This window comes from Pezoporus wallicus, unplaced genomic scaffold (genome assembly GCF_028554395.1).
Source record: "Pezoporus wallicus isolate ANWC-B61680 ecotype Strahan unplaced genomic scaffold, APGP_CSIRO_Pwel_v1 contig_3486, whole genome shotgun sequence".
In the NCBI taxonomy this organism is placed as follows: Eukaryota; Metazoa; Chordata; class Aves; order Psittaciformes; family Psittacidae; genus Pezoporus; species Pezoporus wallicus.
The window spans coordinates 1,316,255-1,337,506 of record NW_026642292.1 but is presented as its reverse complement, the minus strand read 5'-3'; the positions used below and the strand labels follow the sequence as shown (position 1 = coordinate 1,337,506).

Here is a 21,252-nt window from a genome sequence, read left to right as displayed (position 1 = left end):
AACATTAAACAGGAAACAGCAGACTTGGTAGCCAAAGAGCTAAAAGAAACAGGATTAATTCCTAAAGAAGCTGACACTTCCAAAACAAAAAAGAACAATAAGTATATTCAGATATTAAGACATTAAAACTGGTAACACCCACAATTTAAGACACTGCATGTGTACAAATACATATGAACAATTCTATGATGTTCAAAGGTACACAGACAAAGGGAGTCCCATTCCACTAAACAGCTTTCAGGATTCCCAGGAGTTTATAACTTCCTAGATTATAAAAGTGTGTGTGCGTGTGTGTGTGTATCTACTTAAAGTCAAAGATAAAACTGCAGATTAAAAGCCACAATATCCCACACAAGCCACAAGAATAGAACACAGTTTCAGAGGAGATTTGTTGGCTGGAGTCTCCTGTATCTACCTATTTTTTGACTTAAACACCCCATCTAGTCAGTAACAGAACAGGTAAGAAATTAAATGACAAGACTACCACTATACTATATTACAGTAAGCCATAAAATGGCTGTTTAATGATGTTTTTTTTAAACTCAAAAGGGAAAAAAACTGTTTCCATGTGTTTACCTTGAGGGTGCAGGTTACTGCATCCTCAGTAATGCTAGCAGCATAGAGAAGGCCAGTAAAGCAGAACCTCTGAAACAAAGCAAGGCACTGGTGGAATTTTAAAAGGTAAAAGCAACAAGAAGTCAGGGTTAGGAAATGCTTAGGCAAGCATTAATAAAATACATTTCCTGAATCAGATGTTTTACATCAAGTTCTTGAACAATTTAAAAAAGCAGAACTGTCTGCTATCTTTTTTAATCAGGCAATACATACTACTTCCTGTTGTCATTCTCTTCTGGACATAAGAACAATCTATAAAATCACGTTAGAGTAAGTACAATCTATAGAACAGTTTATAAACCTGTAAGAACTTCTGCAGAATCTAAGGACATACATACCATTTGTCCTTTAGGAGAACCTTCTTCTGTTAATTTTTCAAATAGTTCTTTTGATGATTGTATGTTCTGCTTCAAGTAATCCCCAAACAACAAAGCATAAGACACTTTCTCCATTGCCTTGGTATGATTCATGTCAGCTGCTTTCAGAAGATATTGATACGCTCTTAAAAGAAAACAATTTCTTAGTCACCTCAAGACAAAGAAGCAGATTCCATTCATAGACCTGAAGATTCTGGGGAGGCATTTTATTCCCATTGTAGCCTCTATTTTCTACAAACACATCTACCTCTGTTCCAGCTCTGAACTGTCAACCTGTGCAACAACTCATATGATTTATCTAATAGACAAACTAGATTTTAACGTTCAGTCTAATCCTTATGCAAAATGATCATATCTTTGTAGAAAGAATTTTAAGTCTTGTACTAGGTATCATGTAGGACTACTACACCAAGAGTTCCATCCACATCATGACAGAAAAAAGAAGCCTTAAAGTCTATGGAGTCTCTTTGATTTGTTGAGAAGAAAATCATTCAAATGAGAACACTACAACGAGGACTGGGTGCAAGACAATTATATACATATTAAATTTTGTGATGAAACGATCATACTAACAATGAGAAAGTTCTCTGGAAACTCCCCTTTACTTCAGCCTTAGAACATAACAGTAGTCCTCTAAAACAATTTCACAGCATCTGGTTTCATAGCAATTAAAAAAAATTATAACCTTAAACATTATAACACAGTAGTGTCAAGCATGCTCATGGACCTTTTAAGAGCATTCCAAGATTTTTCTTTATCTCTGTTCTACTCTCAGACTTGTTTTCTTTCTTTAGAACAAGCAGAAGCACATCTGGTTCCTCACATAACTTCACCTTCTAAGAAAGGGTGAAGTGTTCAAGAGAACTAAGATTTAATATTGTTTTACAATTCCTACACTATTTTATATAATAGAATACCAGTCAGAGTCTGACAGACACTTGTCTCTGCCAAGGTGTGATGGACAACTTCTAGCTGTGCTTCAGTTTCCCTGATAGATGAAGTAGAAATACACTCCTCATCTCCATGAACAAGTTTAATATTGTAATAGTGCTCACGTAACAGTCAGCAGCCTGAAGTTACCACTTACTAATGAAGTTGCCAGCTTGAGTACCAGAGAGTTTCTAAATTAACATAGCTATTCTTAATTATAGTGGTAAGCTGACAACTTCATCAGTTATTGGATATACATAGAGCAGAAAGCAAACAGACCAGAATGAACAGAATACTTGTTTCATTCCTTTTTTTTCCTGGTTTTTTTTTCATCTACAAGCATTAAGTCAATGTTTTGATGACATTCATTCTTCAGAAATTAGTCTTATATAATTTTTAGTAGATTCAGAGGAAAGCAGGCATAAATTTGTTTTTCTAAATACCCTGAAATTGCTATTTATTTTCAGTACTAACACTGCTAGTTTTATCCAAGTCCAATAAAAGGCAAATCATTTAAGCTCTTTTCCAGTTAAGATACAGTGACCAGCTATGTCACTTTTCTTCTTGGGGTGGAGAAGGTAGACTTACTCTTTTTTCTGAGCCTTTTTACTACTTTCATTGAGGATTTTCATTCCAGTCTGATAAACATCTTCAGCTTCTTGCATCTGCCTCCTCTTATTAGACTGTTCTTCAGCTAGAAAAGAGGGGGGGGGGGAAAGGTATCTTAAGAGCTCAAATTACAATTACACAGCTGTTCTTTCTAAAGGGAAAATACTACAAGAAATATGTTTCTGAAGACAACTAAATGACCCAAGTGATTACAAACAGCTGTCTAGAGGTGTGTTGGGCATCTTTGTAAAAGTTTCTTCTCACATGATATCTTCCATGTGCCTGCGGTTGAAGCACTCCATAGACAGATAGGAACAGCCTCACACTCACAGGCCGTTGTTCCCATGGGGGACTTCAACCACCCTGACATCTGTTGGAAGGATGGTATGGCCCGGCACAAGCAATCCAGGAGGTTCCTTGATTGTGTGGAAGACAACTTCCTTCTACAAGCAACAGAGGAGCCAACAAGGAGAGGTGCCATGCTTGACCTCGTGCCCACCAACAGGGAAGGGCTCATTGGAAATGTGACACTCCAGGGCAGCCTTGGATGCAGCGATCTTGAGATGGTCACATTTGAGATCCTCAGGACAGTGAGAAGAGCGTGCAGCAAGCTCACTGCCCTGGACTTCAAAAGAGCAACTCTGGCCTCTTCAGGAACCTGTTTGGTAAGGTTCCATGTGATATAGCCCTAGAGGGCAGGGGGGCCCAAGACTCTTGGTTGATATTCAAGGATCACCTGCTACAAGCTCTGGAGTGTTGCATCCCAACTAGAAGGAAGTGCAGCAGGAGGGCCAGGAGACCTCCTCGGATGGATAAGGAGCTCCTGAGGATAATTCAAATGAAAAAAGAGGCTTATAATACATGGAAGCAAGGACAGGTGGCCTGGGAAGAGTACAGGGATGTTGTCCGGGAAGCTAGGGACCAGGTTAGGAAAGCTAAGGCCCAGTTAGAATTAAACTTCGCTAGGGGTATTAAGGATAACAGCAAGGGATTCTATAGGTATGTAGCAAATAAAAGACAGACTAGGGACAATGTAGGCCCCCTCAGGAAGCTCTTGGGAGAACCGGCTACACGGGATTTGGAGAAGGCTGAGGTTCTGAATGATTTCTTCGCCTCGGTCTTCACTGGCAAAGACTCTGACCAGACCACCCAAGTCTTGGAAGGCAGATACAGGGACTGTGAGAATGAAGACCTTGGGCCCACTGTAGGAGAGGATCTGGTTCGAGATCATCTTAAAAATCTGAACGTGCACAAGTCCATGGGTCCTGATGAAATCCATCCACGGGTCCTGAAGGAGCTGGCAAATGATGTTGCGAAGCCGCTGGCCATCATATTTGAGAAATCATGGCAGTCAGGTGAAGTTCCTGATGACTGGAAAAAGGGAAATATAACCCCCATTTTCAAGAAGGGGAAAATGGATGACCAGGGGAATTATAGACCAGTCAGTCTCACCTCTGTGCCTGGCAAAATCCTGCCTGACCAATTTGGTGGCCTTCTATGATGGGGCTACAGAACTGATGGACAGGGGTAGAGCAGTCAATGTCACCTACCTGGACTTTTGACACTGTCCCACATGACATCCTTGTCTCTAAATTGGAGAGACATCAATTTGATGGATGGACCACTCGGTGGATAAAGAACTGGCTGGATGGCCGCACACAAAGAGTTGTGGTCAATGGCTCAATGTCCGGCTGGAGACCAGTAACGAGTGGTGTCCCTCAGGGATCTGTGTTGGGACCGGTCTTGTTCAACATCTTTGTTGCTGACATGGACAGTGGGATTGAGTGTGCCCTCAGCAAGTTTGCTGATGACACCAAGCTGTGTGGTTCGGTTGATACGCTGGAGGGAAGGAATGCCATCCAGAGGGACCTTGACACGCTTGTGAGGTGGGCTGATGCCAACCTCATGAAGTTTAACCATGCCAAGTGCAAGGTCCTACACCTGGGTCGGAGCAATCCCAGGCACAGCTACAGGTTGAGCAGAGAAGAGATTCAAAGCAGCCCTGTGGAGAAGGATTTGGGGGTGTTGGTTGATGAGAAAATGAACAGGAGCAGGCAGTGTGCGCTTGCAGCCCAGAAAGCCAACCGTATCCTGGGCCGCATCAAAAGGAGCGTGACCAGCAGGTTGAAGGAGGTGATCCTGCCCCTCTACTCTGCTCTTGTCGAGAGCTCACCTGGAGTATTGTGTGCATTTCTGGTGTCCTCAACATAAAAAGGACATGGAACTGTTGGAACAAGTCCAGAGGAGGGCTACGAGGATGATCAGGGGACTGGAGCACCTCCCCGTATGAAGACGGGCTGAGAAAGTTGGGGCTGTTCAGCCTGGAGAAGAGAAGGCTGCGTGGAGACCTCATAGCAGCCTTCCAGTATCTGAAGGGGGCCTATAGGGATGCTGGGGAGGGACTCTTCATTAGAGACTGTAGTGACAGGACGAGGGGTAACAGGTTAAAACTTAAACAGGGGAAGTTTAGATTGGATATAAGGAGGAAATTCTTTCCTGTTAGGGTGTTGAGGCACTGGAATGGGTTGCGCAGGGAGGTTGTGAATGCTCCATCCGTGGCAGTGTTCAAGACCAGGTTGGATGAGGCCTTGGGTGATATGATTTAGCAAAAGGTGTCCCTGCCCATGGCAGGGGGGTTGAGACTAGATATCTTGAGGTCCTTTCCAACCCTTAACTATTCTATTATTCTAAATTTGCTGTCAAAATATTCTTTTAAATTGCTCTACAACAAGCTGTGCAAGGAAGAAAAAGTTTCCTCCTTCAGGAGGTTTTTAAGAGAAGGGTTGCCTTCATGCAACAGATCAATGCATACAGTGGGAAACATTGTCAAACCGCTATACTCTGACAGCCTCAGAAAATAAGAGTTTTGTAGATGCTTCCACTGCAAGATTTCCCAAAGAGTTCTGGGAAGTGGCATTTGCATTATAATCTTCCATCATGAGAACTTTGCCTTTGTAATTACTTGTGTATCACAGTATAAAGCCTACATTAATATATGACAGGGACTTCTAGACCCTGAAATAAAGAGCATGAGAAGGACTAAAACAATTAAGGACTTGTTCAAGACATCAAATTACTTACTTTCACAGAAGCCCCACTTTTGATCTTTCTTGTAATCGTAGGTTGTTGCACACCAAAGCCTGCCATCTTCCCTCCCATCTGCAGTGCACTCTGGATATTCCTTCTCCATAAACAAAAAGGGGAAGTGGCAAGGTTCACCATCTGCAGTGCCTCCTATAGCTGTCAAAACTGCAAATACACACTCAGGAATTAAGACTGATTTCCTTTATTTCACAAATTGAAGTCACCTACTACATTCAGGAAAGCACTCATATGTTGTTTTCAATTTCTGTGAAGTTCATTTAATAAAGGTTTCAGTAAAATTTCTGATTTACAAAAGCCTGGAAAAGCAATTATTTTTCTAAATAGGTCTTAAAAGTACATTATTCTTATTTTTAATTAGGAAATGAAACAGAAGGTATAAGTTTCTTATATCCTTTAGTTCTAAGCAACAAAAATCAGAATGCTCAGGATTGGAAAGAACCTTAAGATCATCTAGTTCCAAGCCTCCTGCCATGACACTTCACAATAGAAAATACTTTAGTTGAGACTGGAGAAGGCAAATCTGTTATATTTTTATTTCCTACCAAAATAAACTGCCCTTCTTTTCATTTTGTCTTCTCTGCACTCCCTTCCTGATGCAAAAGACCACCCTTAAAGTGCATTCTTGTACATATATTCCTTTTAGCCCCAAGGTTTGACATAATCTTGACAGAACTACTCACATCGCCAAATGCGACACTGAAAGTACTTGAATATCACTAGGAAGTACACTTTATACATACAACTGTAAGACAAGACTTAAATGAAGCCGTAAGTCTAGTAATTTTCTATTGTTGTGTATACTAATATTAAAAACTTAATTTCACTTCACAAATATATTTAAGTTGCATTCAAAATTACTTTGAACAGCATGATTTATTATTTGGCATGCATTAGGACTTCAAGATTACTGATTCTAATACTGGAATATTTTTAAATAAAATCAATCTTCTATGAAGACTAAGAATTATCTTCATTTTTTGATACAGAAATTATTTCAATTAGCATTTTATAAAGATTTTTCTCTTTCACTAAGCTAAATACAGCAGTTGTGTTCTACTTCATTTGAAGACATTTGCGAAGCCATGAAATTGAGAATTTCAATTATACGATGTTTTTCCAAGCTAAGTTTGTAATTCTTGTGGTTATAGAGAAAGCTCTTTTTTCAAGGTTTATAATTGTAATGCCTACAGACCATACTAATTATAAAATTTCATGTTGATTTTTTGAAGCATAAGGAAGTCTCCTGGATTAGTTAGCCCTCCAAATTGCTCTTCATAATTCAATTCCTTGGCAGATGTTTCACCACACCACTCCAAATTAATTACCCCATAACACAGAAGGAAAAATGTTATTTTCAGAAGCTGCATTCAAAAATAATGTACCCAGATGCAATTAGCCTGGAATCAATTTATGTATCTGCTAACCACAGAGTGATGCACAAATTTGTGCTAAGTGTACATATAACTGCAACTGATGGGACCACTTAAGACTGTCATTTGAACAAATTCCAGCCCCAGGATTTTAACATTACTTGAGAAATTGAAGTTTTACTTGTATTGTTCAGTACCTTGCTCTCTTGTATTACGAGTAATAGAACATTAAACATTTTTATAGTGCTCTGCATAAGAGGTAGCTGTACATTAAAGTTATGAAATTACTCTGCAACACTTCTTCTCTACCTTTTTTAAGGTTCTAAATTCAACTATAATGCTGTTTTGCCCCCCAGATAGTAACAAACCCTACAGCAAAACAGCAATGCAATCGCAGGATAAAAAGCACCAGTTTTTCATGTACCTAAAGAATGATAAATACAAACTTAGGTAAATAATTTACTCAGAGGATAAATTATTTTTTGTGAAATTGAGTGTACAAGTAGCAATTGACCAGTTTTAAAATGCCATATAATCAGACATATTATCATTATATTTTTGTCCTGATTTAGGTATATCTCATCTCATATTTTACTCTGCAGAAACCTCAAATATGGATTACTTTTAAGTACTGATTACATTACTATAAGAGTCTTCCAAATAGGAAAATAAACACAGCAGGAATTGTCAGCTCTGTATGAAATCATGGGCACTTTTCAGCAAAAACTGTCAACATAGAACTCTATTGTTACAAAAACAAAACTACAAAAACACCACTTCCTATACACCAAATACCTCTTCACTAATCAGAAGAGAATAGGACAATTTTTTTCTTAGAAGGTTAAAAGCCCAAGTAGTACTAATTTTAAATTACTGCGGATTTTTTTTTTTTGTCAGCTCAATTTCCTGCAAAATACATGTGGAAACCTGAAGAATCCTTTTTTTTTTGTCCCCTGTGTAATCTCATGACTATACACAGGAGCCAAACTATTTAAAAAAAGCTTTATTCTCCCTAAATGCAGTCCTGTCACCAGGAGCTCATGTAAGAGATGCAACATACATAGCTGAGCTAGATTCCCGTCTTGCTCAGTTAAAGTCTGCAAGTAAAGCTGCCCTTTAGCAGGCTTTTTTCCCCTACCAGAATACAAGTACTTTTCCTTCAGAATTGCTTCTTCGATAAAATGAGTAATCCTTCCATCCACATCACTTACTTACTTCTTAAGAGGTTCCAAAAACTGTGCAAGACTTTAAATTTGTGGTTTTTGAAAGCCACTTGTACTCTGACAGGTGTAGTTAAGAACTGTAGCTGCCAGGGAGCAAGCAATCTGGTTGCATCTTCCTGTGTGAGATCAGAAGTACCCCAAAGTTTTCTTTTGAAACAGACTGCGCTAAGTATGCTGTTAGCTCACTGTTTTGTGGCAGCAAGCTATTTAGTGGATTTTATATACTTTTTTCAGTACAACACCATGCCTATTGGCACCAATAGTTAATCCTATTACTGAGTTTTGATGAACTGTATACTAGTTCTGTATTAGTAACGATGGCTTATTAGAAAACAGTCAGAACATAACACAGCTCATTTCAGAACTCCGGCTTTCTTTTCATATTCAAATCTGAGTTGAGAAGATAAGATTAATACTAGTATTACCATGTAACTATATTTTTTCAGTAAAGTTGAAGATGGAACTGTTGGAACAAGTCCAGAGGAGGGCCACAAGGATGATCAGGGGACTGGAGCACCTCCTGTATGAAGACAGGCTGAGAAAGTTGGGGCTGTTCAGCCTGGAGAAAAGGCAGCTGAGTGGAGACATCATAGCAGCCTTCCAGTATCTGAAGGAGCCCTATAAGGATTCTGAAGAAGAACTCTTCATTAGGAACTGTAGTGGTAGGACAAGGGGTAACGGGTTAAAACTTAAACAGGGGAAGTTTAGATTGGATATAACGAAGAAGTTCTTCACTGTGAGGGTGGTGAGGCACTGGAATGGGTTGCCCAGCAAAGTTGTGAATGCTCCATCCCTGGAGGTGTTCAAGGCCAGGTTGGACAGAGCCTTGGGCAACATCGTTTAGTGAGAGGTGTCCCTGCCCATGGCAGGGGGGTTGGAACTAGATGATCTTAAGGTCATTCCCAACCCTAACTATTCTACAATTCTATGAGCTGCATCTTATGAACAAGTGAAAAGGAAAAGCCTTTGCTACATAGGCTAGGGTACTCAACTGTGCTATTTAGTTATCGCCTAATATTAACTGCATGTCAAGAAAATTATATCAAGTTTATATTTTTATTAGTAGTAAAAAAGAAATACTAGGATTTTCTGGGAATTTATACACAAGGACATAAGGTTTTACCTGTATTCAAAAGTTTACTGAAATCTACATGCAATTTAGATGTTGCCCTAAGGCTCCCAATGCTGTTCTAGGAAGCTTGTCTTTGCATCACTATTTGTTCCTTCTCTTCAACTGCTTCTCCAGGCAAACAGCCCAGAGACTGAAACACTGATGCAATTTCTCCTTCTATGGCCGGTATATGTATACACAGCATAGTATGTATACTTGAGTCCTATTTGAAGAAATTAAGTTTTCTCCATTTGATAGTTAAAGCTTTCCAACAAGATGGAAACAACAAGAATTAAGGAAAAATTTTTCAAATGCATCTAAAAATAACCACTCAGATTTCAGTCATGATATACATGAAAACTTTTTGATGTTATTTTCTAATGGAAAAGGCAGAAATTACCATTCTATTCCAGAAAGGTTAAGATGCTAGTTATTTTATGTTCAAAATTACTAGTTTTGTATTTATTCACATGCCAAAGTTACTCAGATGCATCTTTACTGCCACTTGTTCAAAAGTCTATGAGTAGTTACCTGGACTCTGTACTTCTGCTTCTTCCAAGTCTTTATTTAATAGATTTGACATTTCTAGAGAGTTCAATTCTTCTAGCGAATTTTCTTTTTCCTCCTCTTGACTGTGAAAGTTCTCTTCATCCTCTGACTGAGAGTCCGATTTCCCTGATTCGAGGAAGATCTGACCTGCTACCACTCGAGTTCCTGTGGAATGGTCCTTTACCTGGTCCTCTGCAGATAAAGTCTGAAGGAAAGCAGCCACATAATATAGACAATTAGAAACTGACCAGCAGCTGAAAACCCCAAATTATTAAAAATATTATTAAAATACTAGAGTTTAAACAGTAGCATAAAAAGTTGAGCTACCTCTATCAGCTCTCATTGACTCTACCCCTTTCAGTTCTTTGAAGAGAAAAAAATTATACAAGCATAACACATTAATTCTTATGACGCACAGAAGAAATTAATGAGACAGCAAGAGTTACAGAACAGTTTACTATAGGAATCAAATTATAGTTCTCAGTTTCAGACCTTTCCTCTCAGTCCACAAGAAAAAGAGAATGACTAGAAACTTATTTCCTCACCTTTGACTCCAGTGATTCATCCTGATTTCCCTCTTCATCTAGAAGAGATGTCACAAGTCAGAAAAGCTTTTCCATTAATTATTTTCTTAAAAATAAATTAAGCTATATTATTGTACCATGGTTCTAGGATATTCTAATGCACTAAGTTGACTAATGCACTTCAGAAAGACTATTAGTGTTGTCAGGAGGAATCAAAAGTTTCACAGATAGAATCATAGAGTAGTTAGGGTTGGAAAGGACCTCAAGATCATCTAGTTCCAACTCCCCTGCCATGGGCAGGGACACCTTTCGCTAAATTGTATCACCCAAGGCCTCGTCCAACCTGGTCTTGAACACTGCCACGGATGGAGCATTCACAACCTCCCTGGGCAACCTATTCCAGTGCCTCAACACCCTAACAGGAAAGAATTTCCTCCTCATATCCAATCTAAACTTCCCCTGTTTAAGTTTTAACCCGTTACCCCTTGTCCTGTCACTACAGTCTCTAATGAAGAGTCCCTCCCCAGCATCCCTATAGGCCCCCTTCAGATGCTGGAAAGCTGCTATGAGGTCTCCACGCAGCCTTCTCTTCTCCAGGCTGAAAAGCCCCAACTTTCTCAGCCTGTCTTCAGACGGGAGGTGCTCCAGTCCCCTGATCATCCTCGTGGCCCTTCTCTGGACTTGTTCCAACGGTTCCAGGTCCTTTTTATGTTGAGGACACCAGAACTGCACACAATACTCCAAGTGAGGTCTCACGAGAGCAGAGTAGAAGGGCAGGATCACCTCCTTCAACCTGCTGGTCACGCTCCTTTTGATGCGGCCCAGGATACGGTTGGCTTTCTGAGCTGCAAGTGCACACTGCCTGCTCCTGTTCATTTTCTCATCAACCAACACCCCCAAATCCTTCTCCACAGGGCTGCTTTGAATCTCTTCTCTGCTCAACCTGTAGCTGTGCCTGGGATTGCTCTGAACCAGGTGTAGGACCTTGCACTTGGCATGGTTAAACTTCATGAGGCTGGCATCAGCCCACCTCACAAGTGTGTCAAGGTCCCTCTGGATGGTATTCCTTCCCTCCAGCGTATCAACCGAACCACACAGCTTGGTGTCATCAGCAAACTTGCTGAGGGCACACTCAATCCCACTGTCCACGTCAGCAACAAAGATGTTGAACAAGACCGGTCCCAACACAGATCCCTGAGGGACACCACTCGTTACTGGTCTCCAGCCGGACATTGAGCCATTGACCACAACTCTTTGTGTGCGGCCATCCAGCCAGTTCTTTATCCACTGAGTGCCCCATCCATCAAATTGATGTTGCTCCAATTTAGAGACAAGGATGTCGTTTGGGACAGTGTCGAACACTTTACACAAGTCCAGGTAGATGACATCAACTGCTCTACCCCTGTCCCTCAGTTCTGTAGCCCCATCATAGAAGGCCACCAAATTGATCAGGCAGGATTTCCCCTTAGTGATGCCATGCTGGCTGTCACCAAGCACCTTGTTGATTTTCATGTGCCTTAGCACGCCATCCAGGAGAATCTGCTCCAAGATTTTGCCAGGCACAGAGGTGAGACTAACTGGTCTGTAATTCCCCAGGGCATCCGTTTTCCCCTTCTTGAAAATGGGGGTTATATTTCCCTTTTTCCAGTCATCAGGAACTTCACCTGACTGCCATGATTTCTCAAATATGATGGCCAGTGGCTTCCCAACTTCATTCACCAGCTCCTTCAGGACCCACGGATGGATCTCATCAGGACCCATGGACTTGTGCACGTTCAGATTTTTAAGATGGTCTCGAACCAGTTCCTCTCCTACAGTGAGCCCAAGGTCTTCATTCTCACAGTCCCTGCATCTGCCTTCCAAGACTTGGGTGGTTTGGTCAGAGCCTTTGGCAGTGAAGACCGAGGCAAAGAAGTCATTCAGAACCTCAGCCTTCTCCAAATCCTGTGCAGCCAGTTCTCCCGAGAGCTTCCTGAGGGGTCCTACATTCTCCCTAGTCTGTTTTTTATTTGCTATGTACCTGTAGAATCCCTTCCTGTTATCTTTAATACCTCTAGCTAAGTTTAATTCTAGCAAGATGATCTTCTTCTTCCTTCAGTTATGCCAACACAACTGTTTACCCAACACTGGAAAAAAGTGTGGATTTTTTTTTTTTGTTAACCCAAATCAAGCCTCTAGATTGATATACAGTCTGAATCAATCCAGTCCAACTAAACTACCTAAAGAGGTATGAATCAACTGAAAAGCATCAATGGAATTTAAGGCTTCTAGTCACCAAATCAACTTTAATATAAACAGCTTCAGTAGTGACCAGAAAATTACATTAACACTACCCTATTTAACCAGTGTTCTTTACAGAAAGCCAGTTCATTTTGCCTGACCAGCATATTCAAACCTTTATATAGAGGTCTCTTTCCACAACTGTGAGAAACTAGATTGTCTTCAAGATACCGTTCAAGAGCTGCAAGCCTTGTTTAACTGCCATCTTTCTTATCTGAATGGGCTATGATATTTGATTAGAAAGACTGGAAAGAGAAAAAAATGCTAAATGAAAAAGGAATGATATTAGGCAGAGACATAAAGGAACAGAGTTGAAAAGGATGGCGGAGATAATCAGAAAATCTTATTTATGACAGTTTCACCACTGGTTTTCTGAGCTGTGTTTCATTTCCTTTCTTCCTGCAACTTAAATGGGCTACTCATTGTGGTTCAAACAACATGGTTCATACACATCTTGACTGAAAGCCTCTAAGTTTATCACTTCCATAACATGACTGTTCTCAGTCAGCAGTATCTGATATTACCTCTTTCAGATAAACAACCATTCACCCACACACATTTGAAAGAAGGTGCTACAGACCTCCCTCCCTCTGGTACACAACTCAGTTAAACCAAAATAAAAGCTCAAAGTATAAATAGATAACTAAGCAAATCTGCCACTAACTCCTACTACATTTAGAAAACCCCTTCTGAGACTCCGAGATGTATAATCCCCTATAGCAGTGGTAAGACACTGAAAGGCTGGAGATCTGCACTGTGACTAGAAAAAGTACTTAAACTGATAGAAGTTAGTACCCTGTACATGAAATACACCATTTAATACGTTACAGGTAGCTATTAAAGACAAATACTGAATGCCAACAAAATTAAAAAGTTTATAGAGTTCTGCTAACTTTCAGTAACCATTTGGTAGCAAAGAAAACTTACATACCTCTAATCCTCATGCAAATAAAGTATCTTATCAGAGAGAAATCATCTCTGAAGTGACAAACTACAGACATGACACCCTCAGTACATGTTCTGAAGACTATTACTATAACAGTGCAACCACGTGTATTTGCAATGAAAGGGCTAATCTTGGAAGTCAGGTTCCAGAAAGTGATTTCCAAACTGTTATTTGAAATATAACCTTTGATTAGAACAAGTAAAAAGATGAGAATCAAATTCAAGCTAAACCAGCATAAAATAAAAACCAAGAAGGAATGCAAAGACTTACAAGTGAAGCTGCAAAACTAAGGTGACGAGTTTGATAGTGCAACTGAGACAAAGAGATGATATTCTGTTGAACATAATGAATAATATGTAAAGCTCAAAAAGTTTGACAGCCAGCAGACACAGGATCACAAATATCTAGAACAGATGATGTTGGTAAGCAGCTGTAACCTACAGGTTCAAAAATGAATGCATGTAGAGCCCTTCAGTAAAACTACTGCAGACAGCAAAGGTCACTCCAGATGAAACAGGCCCTGCAAGTAGCAACCAAGACAGTATAAGAACACACAGAGATTTGAAAAAACATCAAAAGCATCATAAGGAAAAAACAAGGGAAAAATAGCTGAATTTCTGCCAGAGACCACAGTGCTTATCAGTTTGAGCAATCTAACTGATAAGCCCGATTGTGGTAAGTCATAGGAAGTTCTATCACTGAACTTCAACACTTCAGATCACCATGTAACAGCTGTTTATTTAAATACAGTAAAAGTACATATGCATTTATAATACTTGCTGGTCCTTTGCATTTTGAAACCATGAGATAAAGTCAGGTTTACCTTCTTTCCCACAAATTACATGCTACCATCCTAAAACCAAACGCCACTCCTACAACGTCAAACTCCAGAGCTTGTCAAGAGATTCATACATGCTTCTGGAGTGGGAGAAAATGAAAACAGAGTTAACCTACCAAGTAGCTTGTATGCTACTATTAATATATACAAAGCACTTATACAATACCTGTTCCTGCAGTAACAAACATCATGTTGTTTTTAACAGCTATACCAGCTAGGGTGTTTTGTTTGGTCTGCTTAAAATCAGCCTATGTGACTGACAGCACTAGACCATTCTAACTTTTTGGTAAAGGCTTTATTAACTGATTTCAGTTTGTGGACTTTACAAGAAATGACCACACAAAGTCAAATATAAAGAGGGTATACCATTTAGGGACACTTATCAAAGAACAATTTTATTGTAATCTCATATGGAAAGAAAAAGATTTACTGAATTGAAAGGTAAGAGACATCTGTGCAACATAAGGTAGAGCTCATTAAATGCTTGCTCTTACTCCTTGAAAATAAATAAACCTGTTTCATTTCTATTGCATCATTTTAATTCTCTCTAAAGGAGCCGGCTTTGTTCGTAAGAAGTTGCACTTGGCAAACTGTTTTCAAAACACTAGTTCCAAAACAGCACTAAAGCAACAACAAAATGTGTAAGTTTAACTCTTCTCAGTTCTGGGACTTCCTTCTAAGTTAGGCAGATGAGGTTGCAGTAATGACTGATAACGTGACTAGAGGAGGGATCATTTATAGCCTTGTTATTTTGTAGAAGTGCTGACTAATACACACCCGCTATTCATAGAAGTGTGTCTACTTCTAAGAAACAGTTAAGAAAACTGTTCTGAAAGTGTTAATGAAAGATCTATGGAAGGTCATAGTTTGACCTAAGAAGAGTTTACTAGTCAAAGCTCAACTACTGAACAAAGTCACAGATGTTATGCTTGTACACCTGCTTCAGAGATTAAAGCTGATAGTTTAGTTTGGTTTTCCACAGTTACATTAAAAATAGTAACCTTTTTTTTTTTTTTTTAAATTTGGGTCTGTTACCAAGGCTGCCTAAGTCTATAAACCTCTTCTGAAAAGGCCAATTGGAAATTAACCCTACCATTTGTTAAATGAATTAGGGAGATGTAATAATATATTGAAAGTAAAAAGTAGGCAAAACCACTTGTAGCTGAAAGGGGGAGCTGCCAGCATTGTACAGAATGCTTCACTTACATACAGTGCTGAGCTATAGACACTACTGGGTGCTCTCATGCCCACCTGCGACTCCAGAGCACTCCAGAGAGCCAAACACTTGTTTCAGCCATCCACCACTTCATATATATTTAAAATCAGCTTTAAAAATTATTCATTTTTCCTCAATTAGAAATACCAGTGTTCAGTCAATTTAAATATAGCAAAGTACTCTGGCAACCTCTGCTAGATAAAAAGATCCTAAAGATCCTATCATTTTGTGAGAATTACCATTTTCAAAAGAGCACTATGGAGAGAGGGGCAGAAACAAGAAGACCTACACAGTGTGAATCAGCAAGAATGTCATTCACTTGAGGAAGCCAAACAGTTCCAAAGTTTTGCTGTATTAGAAGAACACATCAACTGACAAATCTATAAAGCAGAATGACTGCTACTACCAGACAAGAAATACTATTAGTTTCAACGTTAGAATGGTCACTCACCTTTGGGAAACTGCCAGCAGCTTGCACTTAAAAACTCTGTGGCTATCTCCCAAAGTTCTGATGAATGCCCTGTCACTGTAGTCAGTTTCCTTTCAGTTTTTGCCAATCTCTTCAAACTTCAAACACAATTACAAGAAAGCAACTGGTAAGAGTCTGAAGTGATGTACATCCCAGTAGGTACACTAACCAACCCACTGGGGGTGCAGGAAGGAAATACTTTTTGTACCACTAATAAATAAAAACTTCTCTTAATAGAGTGTTCATTTCACCTTTATCACACTTTTTTTTCATTTCTGTTTTTGTCCATGTTTTATGATGTGTATAATACGTTAGTATGGTAGCACACAGAAATTTTTTAGTAAGTTCAATATTGAAGATGCATGCTTTTTTTTTTTTTCTTTTAATGAGAGTGGTATATGAGCAAAAAAAGGCTTGGAAACAACTGCTTTAGAGTATCCAGAGATATTTCTGTGGTACTTTTAGTTATTTCTTTCAATGTTCTTTTTGTGAAACTGACTAGTTAGACTTCAAAAGGGAATGCAAAGCCTGTTTACCCTATTCTTGCAGGAAAAAAAGAAATCTTCAGAAAAATATTACCTGACATCGCTTCTCATGACTTTTTCAACTTTAAATTCAGCACAGAAACAGACTCTGTAGCATAGACGCTATTCTTATTATGCACACCTCTAAAGCATGCAGCGAGTTAAGTAAAAATCCTTAAGTGGCATCTATTCAGCAAGACTGATTTCAGATATCCTTGGCAGTAAGTAAATTGTTCCTAGCTAAAATCTGTGCAGTGTATTCATTTTAGTGCAACTTCATGTTTAAGATATGGGTCAACCTTCACACTGAATACAAATAGTTTTTTCCAGTCCCCTTGCAATTGCTGGATAACTATTTACAAACCTTACTCTCCAGCAGTTTCTCTGTAGGAACTGAGATTCCTTATCAGGCAACAAATTTAGGGAACATATTTCATTTAAGTAAAATCAGAAGGGTCAGGGAAAGCCACTGAGCTGTGTCTTTTGAGAGACTAGGTACAGAGCTTCCTACAAGTATGTGACTGCCCATTTGTCCTATCAGTTAATGAGACAGTATGAAAACCTCTGCCTATCACTAAAGTTAACCATGGAAGGTGAAGGCCAGTCAGAGCGTGAATCACTTCTGCTTTCTTCAGGTAGAATGACAGAATTTCTACCACTTAGTCTGAGGAAATGAGAAAAATAAAAAAAGAATCAAACACTACCATCAATCAGAAAAAAAAAAGAGAACTTTTTTTCAACATTCTCAGTGAACAATCAACAGAAGCAGCAGTAGGCCATCGCTGCTGTGGTAAGTAAAAGATACGCAGCTTCATCTGTAACACACACAGAGTCACCATTTTTTTGCTGCTTTTGACAATTGCCCACAGACTCCTTAATATTCTTTCCCCAGGCCCCAGTGTGCAACTTCTGTATAATCTGTATTAATATCATAACTTTAAAATATAGTGCCCGTTTCTTTTGGCCCGAGTTTTCTTACATTCACCTCCAGTTCTCAATAAATTGATTTAAGCAAAGTTCATGAGTACAGAGTTAGGATTTAAAGCTATAGTTAAAAGACCCACTAGTTAAAAAAAAAAAAAAAAATCCTCATTAAAAACCATCTTCTGAAGTCAGGAAATGTAATACTTAAACCATTTTTACTCATCCTTCTTAAAACTCCTCCCTTCAATATACTCACATTCTAGATGACTGTTTCCAGACCAGACATTACGAACGAACAAGTGTTTAAGGAAGCATTCAATGCACAGTCTCTAAGCTTGTACCAGACTGGAGAAAGGGATTGTGTTACTGTAGGAAATCAAAACACTGATGACGTGATGACTTATTTTATTTCAGAATGGTTCCTGACAAAAATCTGAGCAAGAAATATGCTTCTGTTACAATTTGCTGCCAAAAGCTGGACTCTGTACACCTTCTCCTAATTAATTTTGGCTATTAATCAACAGTTTACCCCACAGTAGTGATTTAAGTTTGGCAATAGCTCCTAATCCTTCATACACTGTATCATGTGCTTTCTTGGGCCTACTAATCATTATTAGTTCAACTGATTCTAAGCATATAGTTTTCAAAGGCTGAATTAAGCTATCGGAACTTCATATTTACACAGTTCTGTGATACTGGACAAACAGTCAAAAGAATTGCACAGCATACGTGCACACCTGAACAGACCTTAATTCTGTCACCTAACATCCACACTTCCACGTACACAGCAGATGATTCATCCAACACTGAAAGTCTCATTTCACTTTAGTTTTTTTCTTTATATACACTATCTGCGAGAACATGCCATTAGAAGTCTAGGTACATCTCTCTGGCTTTACAGAACCCTTATGTACCTTCTCCACACCTTGCCAAGAGTCCTGCTTGCTTGTAGCAATACCTACAAAGCTCAAGTAACTGTGCTTGATATCTGAACTACATAATCTGAATCTGAACTTCAGTAACATAACTTTAAATTTCAACTTCCTAGTACTGAACCCCAAACCACACAACTTAGCTCTAGAGAAAGCCTTTTCTGAAATCCCACTGACAGCCTAAAAGCACATCTCCAGTAGCAGTGGATAAGGATGTCTATTAAAGGAGTGCTTTCTGCCTTTAGAAACACTATATAAATAAATGCATTGCACATTCCCCCCACCCGCTCGTGGTGGAAAGAAGGATGTAGGAGGTAGGAACCCCATGAAAGGAAGTAGGTGACAACACATGAGGAGCATACAAAAGCCATGCTGCGTAACAACAAAAGAAACTGGAAAAAAGGTTTTATTGCGACATAATGCAGGCCCCAGAAATGCTCTCTCTATATATGTGTACGAAAACCGTTCTGATAAAGCTAACATCAGTACTATCAGCTCCTCAGCAAGAAAATGTGTACTAGTAAGGAAAAAAAAAGTCTCATTTTGGTTTTGAACAGAGCACGCATTACAAAGTAGGCTTCTAACGGGCTGTTTAAAGGCAGAGGCTAAGCTAAACTACCGAACAGCCCCCAGAAAACAGCAGGCATAAGGTGAGCTATGGCCCCGCCGTCCCCCGGGAGCCCGGCTATTCGCGGCCAAGCAGCTGACAGGAACTCAGCTCTCTTCCTTACCTCCGCCGACTCAGCACCCTGGCCAGGACAGAGCTGCCCCCTCACACCCCAAAGCCCCAGCGAAGACACAGAGGCCTCCTCCCCCGCTGTCACCGCCTCCGCGCCCCAGCGGCGGCACCATGACTCCCACAGACAGCACGGCAGCGCGCACCCGGCTCCCCCGCAGCAGGCCACGGGGGGCAAGGCCAACGCAGTGCCCAGGCCGAGCGGGGTGCGGAAAGCCGGAAACCCGGTACTCACCGGCGGCGGCCAGTCCTGCGACCCAAAGCACCACGAGGCATAACAGCAGCGACAGGCGCACCCGCCGCCCCATCCCGCCGGGCTCCCGAAGGGCCAGCGACGCTGAGTGGCCCTGAGCGCCAAACTGCTTGTTTGGCGGCAGTTCCGAGCGGGGTGCTGGGGTTTGGCGGCAGTTCCGAGCCGGGTGCTGGGGTTTGGCGGCGGCTGCGCTGTTCCTGCTGAAAGCTCAGGCTGGCCGGTCAGGGGCAGGCGGCTGTTCGGTGGCCGTTTGTGGCTGTGGGGAACAGAGGGGCCGGGCAGCGGTAAGGGGAGGAGGCTGGCTGGGGGTGGTGAGAGCCGGGCAGCTCCACAAGCCTGGGTAGCTGGGGGCGGAGGGGACGGAACACCACAGGCACGCAGTAAGCGCCTGCGGGACCGGCTTTCCTTTGCGCTAGGCTGGCTGTGTCTCGAGACACAGCTGGAGTCAAGACAGTAGCTCCAGCCGCTTTTTCAGGGCACCTGCCAAGGGAATTTGAGGGTTTAGCTTAGTTTGCTGACTTCCTGTTTTTCTTTTGACGTTTTTATTCTCTTTCATTAGGCTTCTAAGTCAGCCTTTTTTCCCCCTCCAATGGAAGAGTGTGGTTTGTGACTTCAGTTTGCAACCGGAAGCCCGACGTCAAACAAGAGAATCCCAGGACACACTTTCTTGATTAGATGTATGGGGGGCAGCAGTGAATCAAACACCTGCCTAAATCAGCACAGCTGAAGCATGTGAGACTAAAAGGCTGACATTGGCTGAACATTAATTTCAGAAAGGTGCTAGCTCCGGCAAGGGGATTGAGGATTGTGAACACAACGCTGGTTCACCCTAAGAATCACATCCCTGGCAGTATTCAAAGCCAGGTTGGATGGGGTTTTGAGCAGCCTGGTTACTGGAAGGTGTCCCTGCCCATGGCAGGGGGCTGGAAGTATACTGATCTTTAAGGTCCCTTCCATCCCAACTCATTCAATGATTCCATGATCATTCTGTAGGTTAAGTAAAATGCAGATTAGGAAGGGGGACCAGAGTCTCAACCTGTAGTGGAGTGAAAGGCGACGGGGCAGTAAATGTCCTGTGTGTGTAACCGGACCGTGCTGTTGTGCAACGCGGTGCTGAATTATAAAGTGGATTTGCCCTCCACAGCGTGAAGCTGTCTTATCATTGCAGCGTCAGAGCCGGGGCTCTGCGGGGCGGCAGCAGCCACGCCACCAAGTGGCTGTATTTCCCCTGTGGGATGGGGGGCACCGGCAGGAACCGGGGGACGCGCTGTTCCACCTGCGCTGAATGAGGGCTTTTCTGCCGGGAGGCGTCTGAACGGTGTGTGAGCGCCGCGGGCAGGTCTCACAAGTAATTCTGATTCTAATCGGTAGATCGCTTAAGTACCAGTAAGCTGTCCTAGCTACCGCGGAGCTGTAACGCTGTCGTCAGCGGCGGCAGCACGACCTGAGGGGGCTTTTCAAGTGCGTTACCGTGCCCTGAGGCCACTTTAACCTCCTCCGCGCTCAGCAGAATGGGGTCCAAGCCCGCCTCTTCGTGAACTCCGCTGCCCGCGGCGGAGCGGAGCGAGATGCGCTGCCACCTGAAGCGGGACTGGAGGGGAGGGGCCGCGGCCGAGAGGTCCCGCCCCGCAGAGGAGCGGTAGCGGGAGAGCATGGTGAGGGTGTTACGTGCGCGGCCGCTTCTGTGGCGGTGCAGGTGTAAAGGTATTTCGGCGCTGCCG

The 21,252-nt window shown here is 41.4% G+C and overlaps 1 protein-coding gene across 4 annotated transcripts in view; it reads right to left on the bottom strand.

Moving 5' to 3' along the window:
- SEL1L (SEL1L adaptor subunit of ERAD E3 ubiquitin ligase) overlaps positions 1-19,622 on the bottom strand; it is a 35,277-nt gene extending 15,655 nt beyond the window's left edge. For all 4 annotated transcript variants that reach the window (XM_057428694.1, XM_057428695.1, XM_057428696.1 and 1 more), the window contains exons 1-6: positions 19,514-19,622; positions 10,435-10,472; positions 9,872-10,094; positions 5,613-5,780; positions 2,511-2,616; positions 954-1,116 (exon numbers count right to left, since the gene is read on the bottom strand). In XM_057428694.1, the coding sequence (XP_057284677.1) occupies positions 954-1,116; positions 2,511-2,616; positions 5,613-5,780; positions 9,872-10,094; positions 10,435-10,472; positions 19,514-19,586 (771 nt within the window). In that variant the 5' untranslated portion in view covers positions 19,587-19,622. The remainder of the gene's footprint in view (positions 1-953; positions 1,117-2,510; positions 2,617-5,612; positions 5,781-9,871; positions 10,095-10,434; positions 10,473-19,513) is intronic.
- Positions 19,623-21,252: the final 1,630 nt, after the last annotated feature.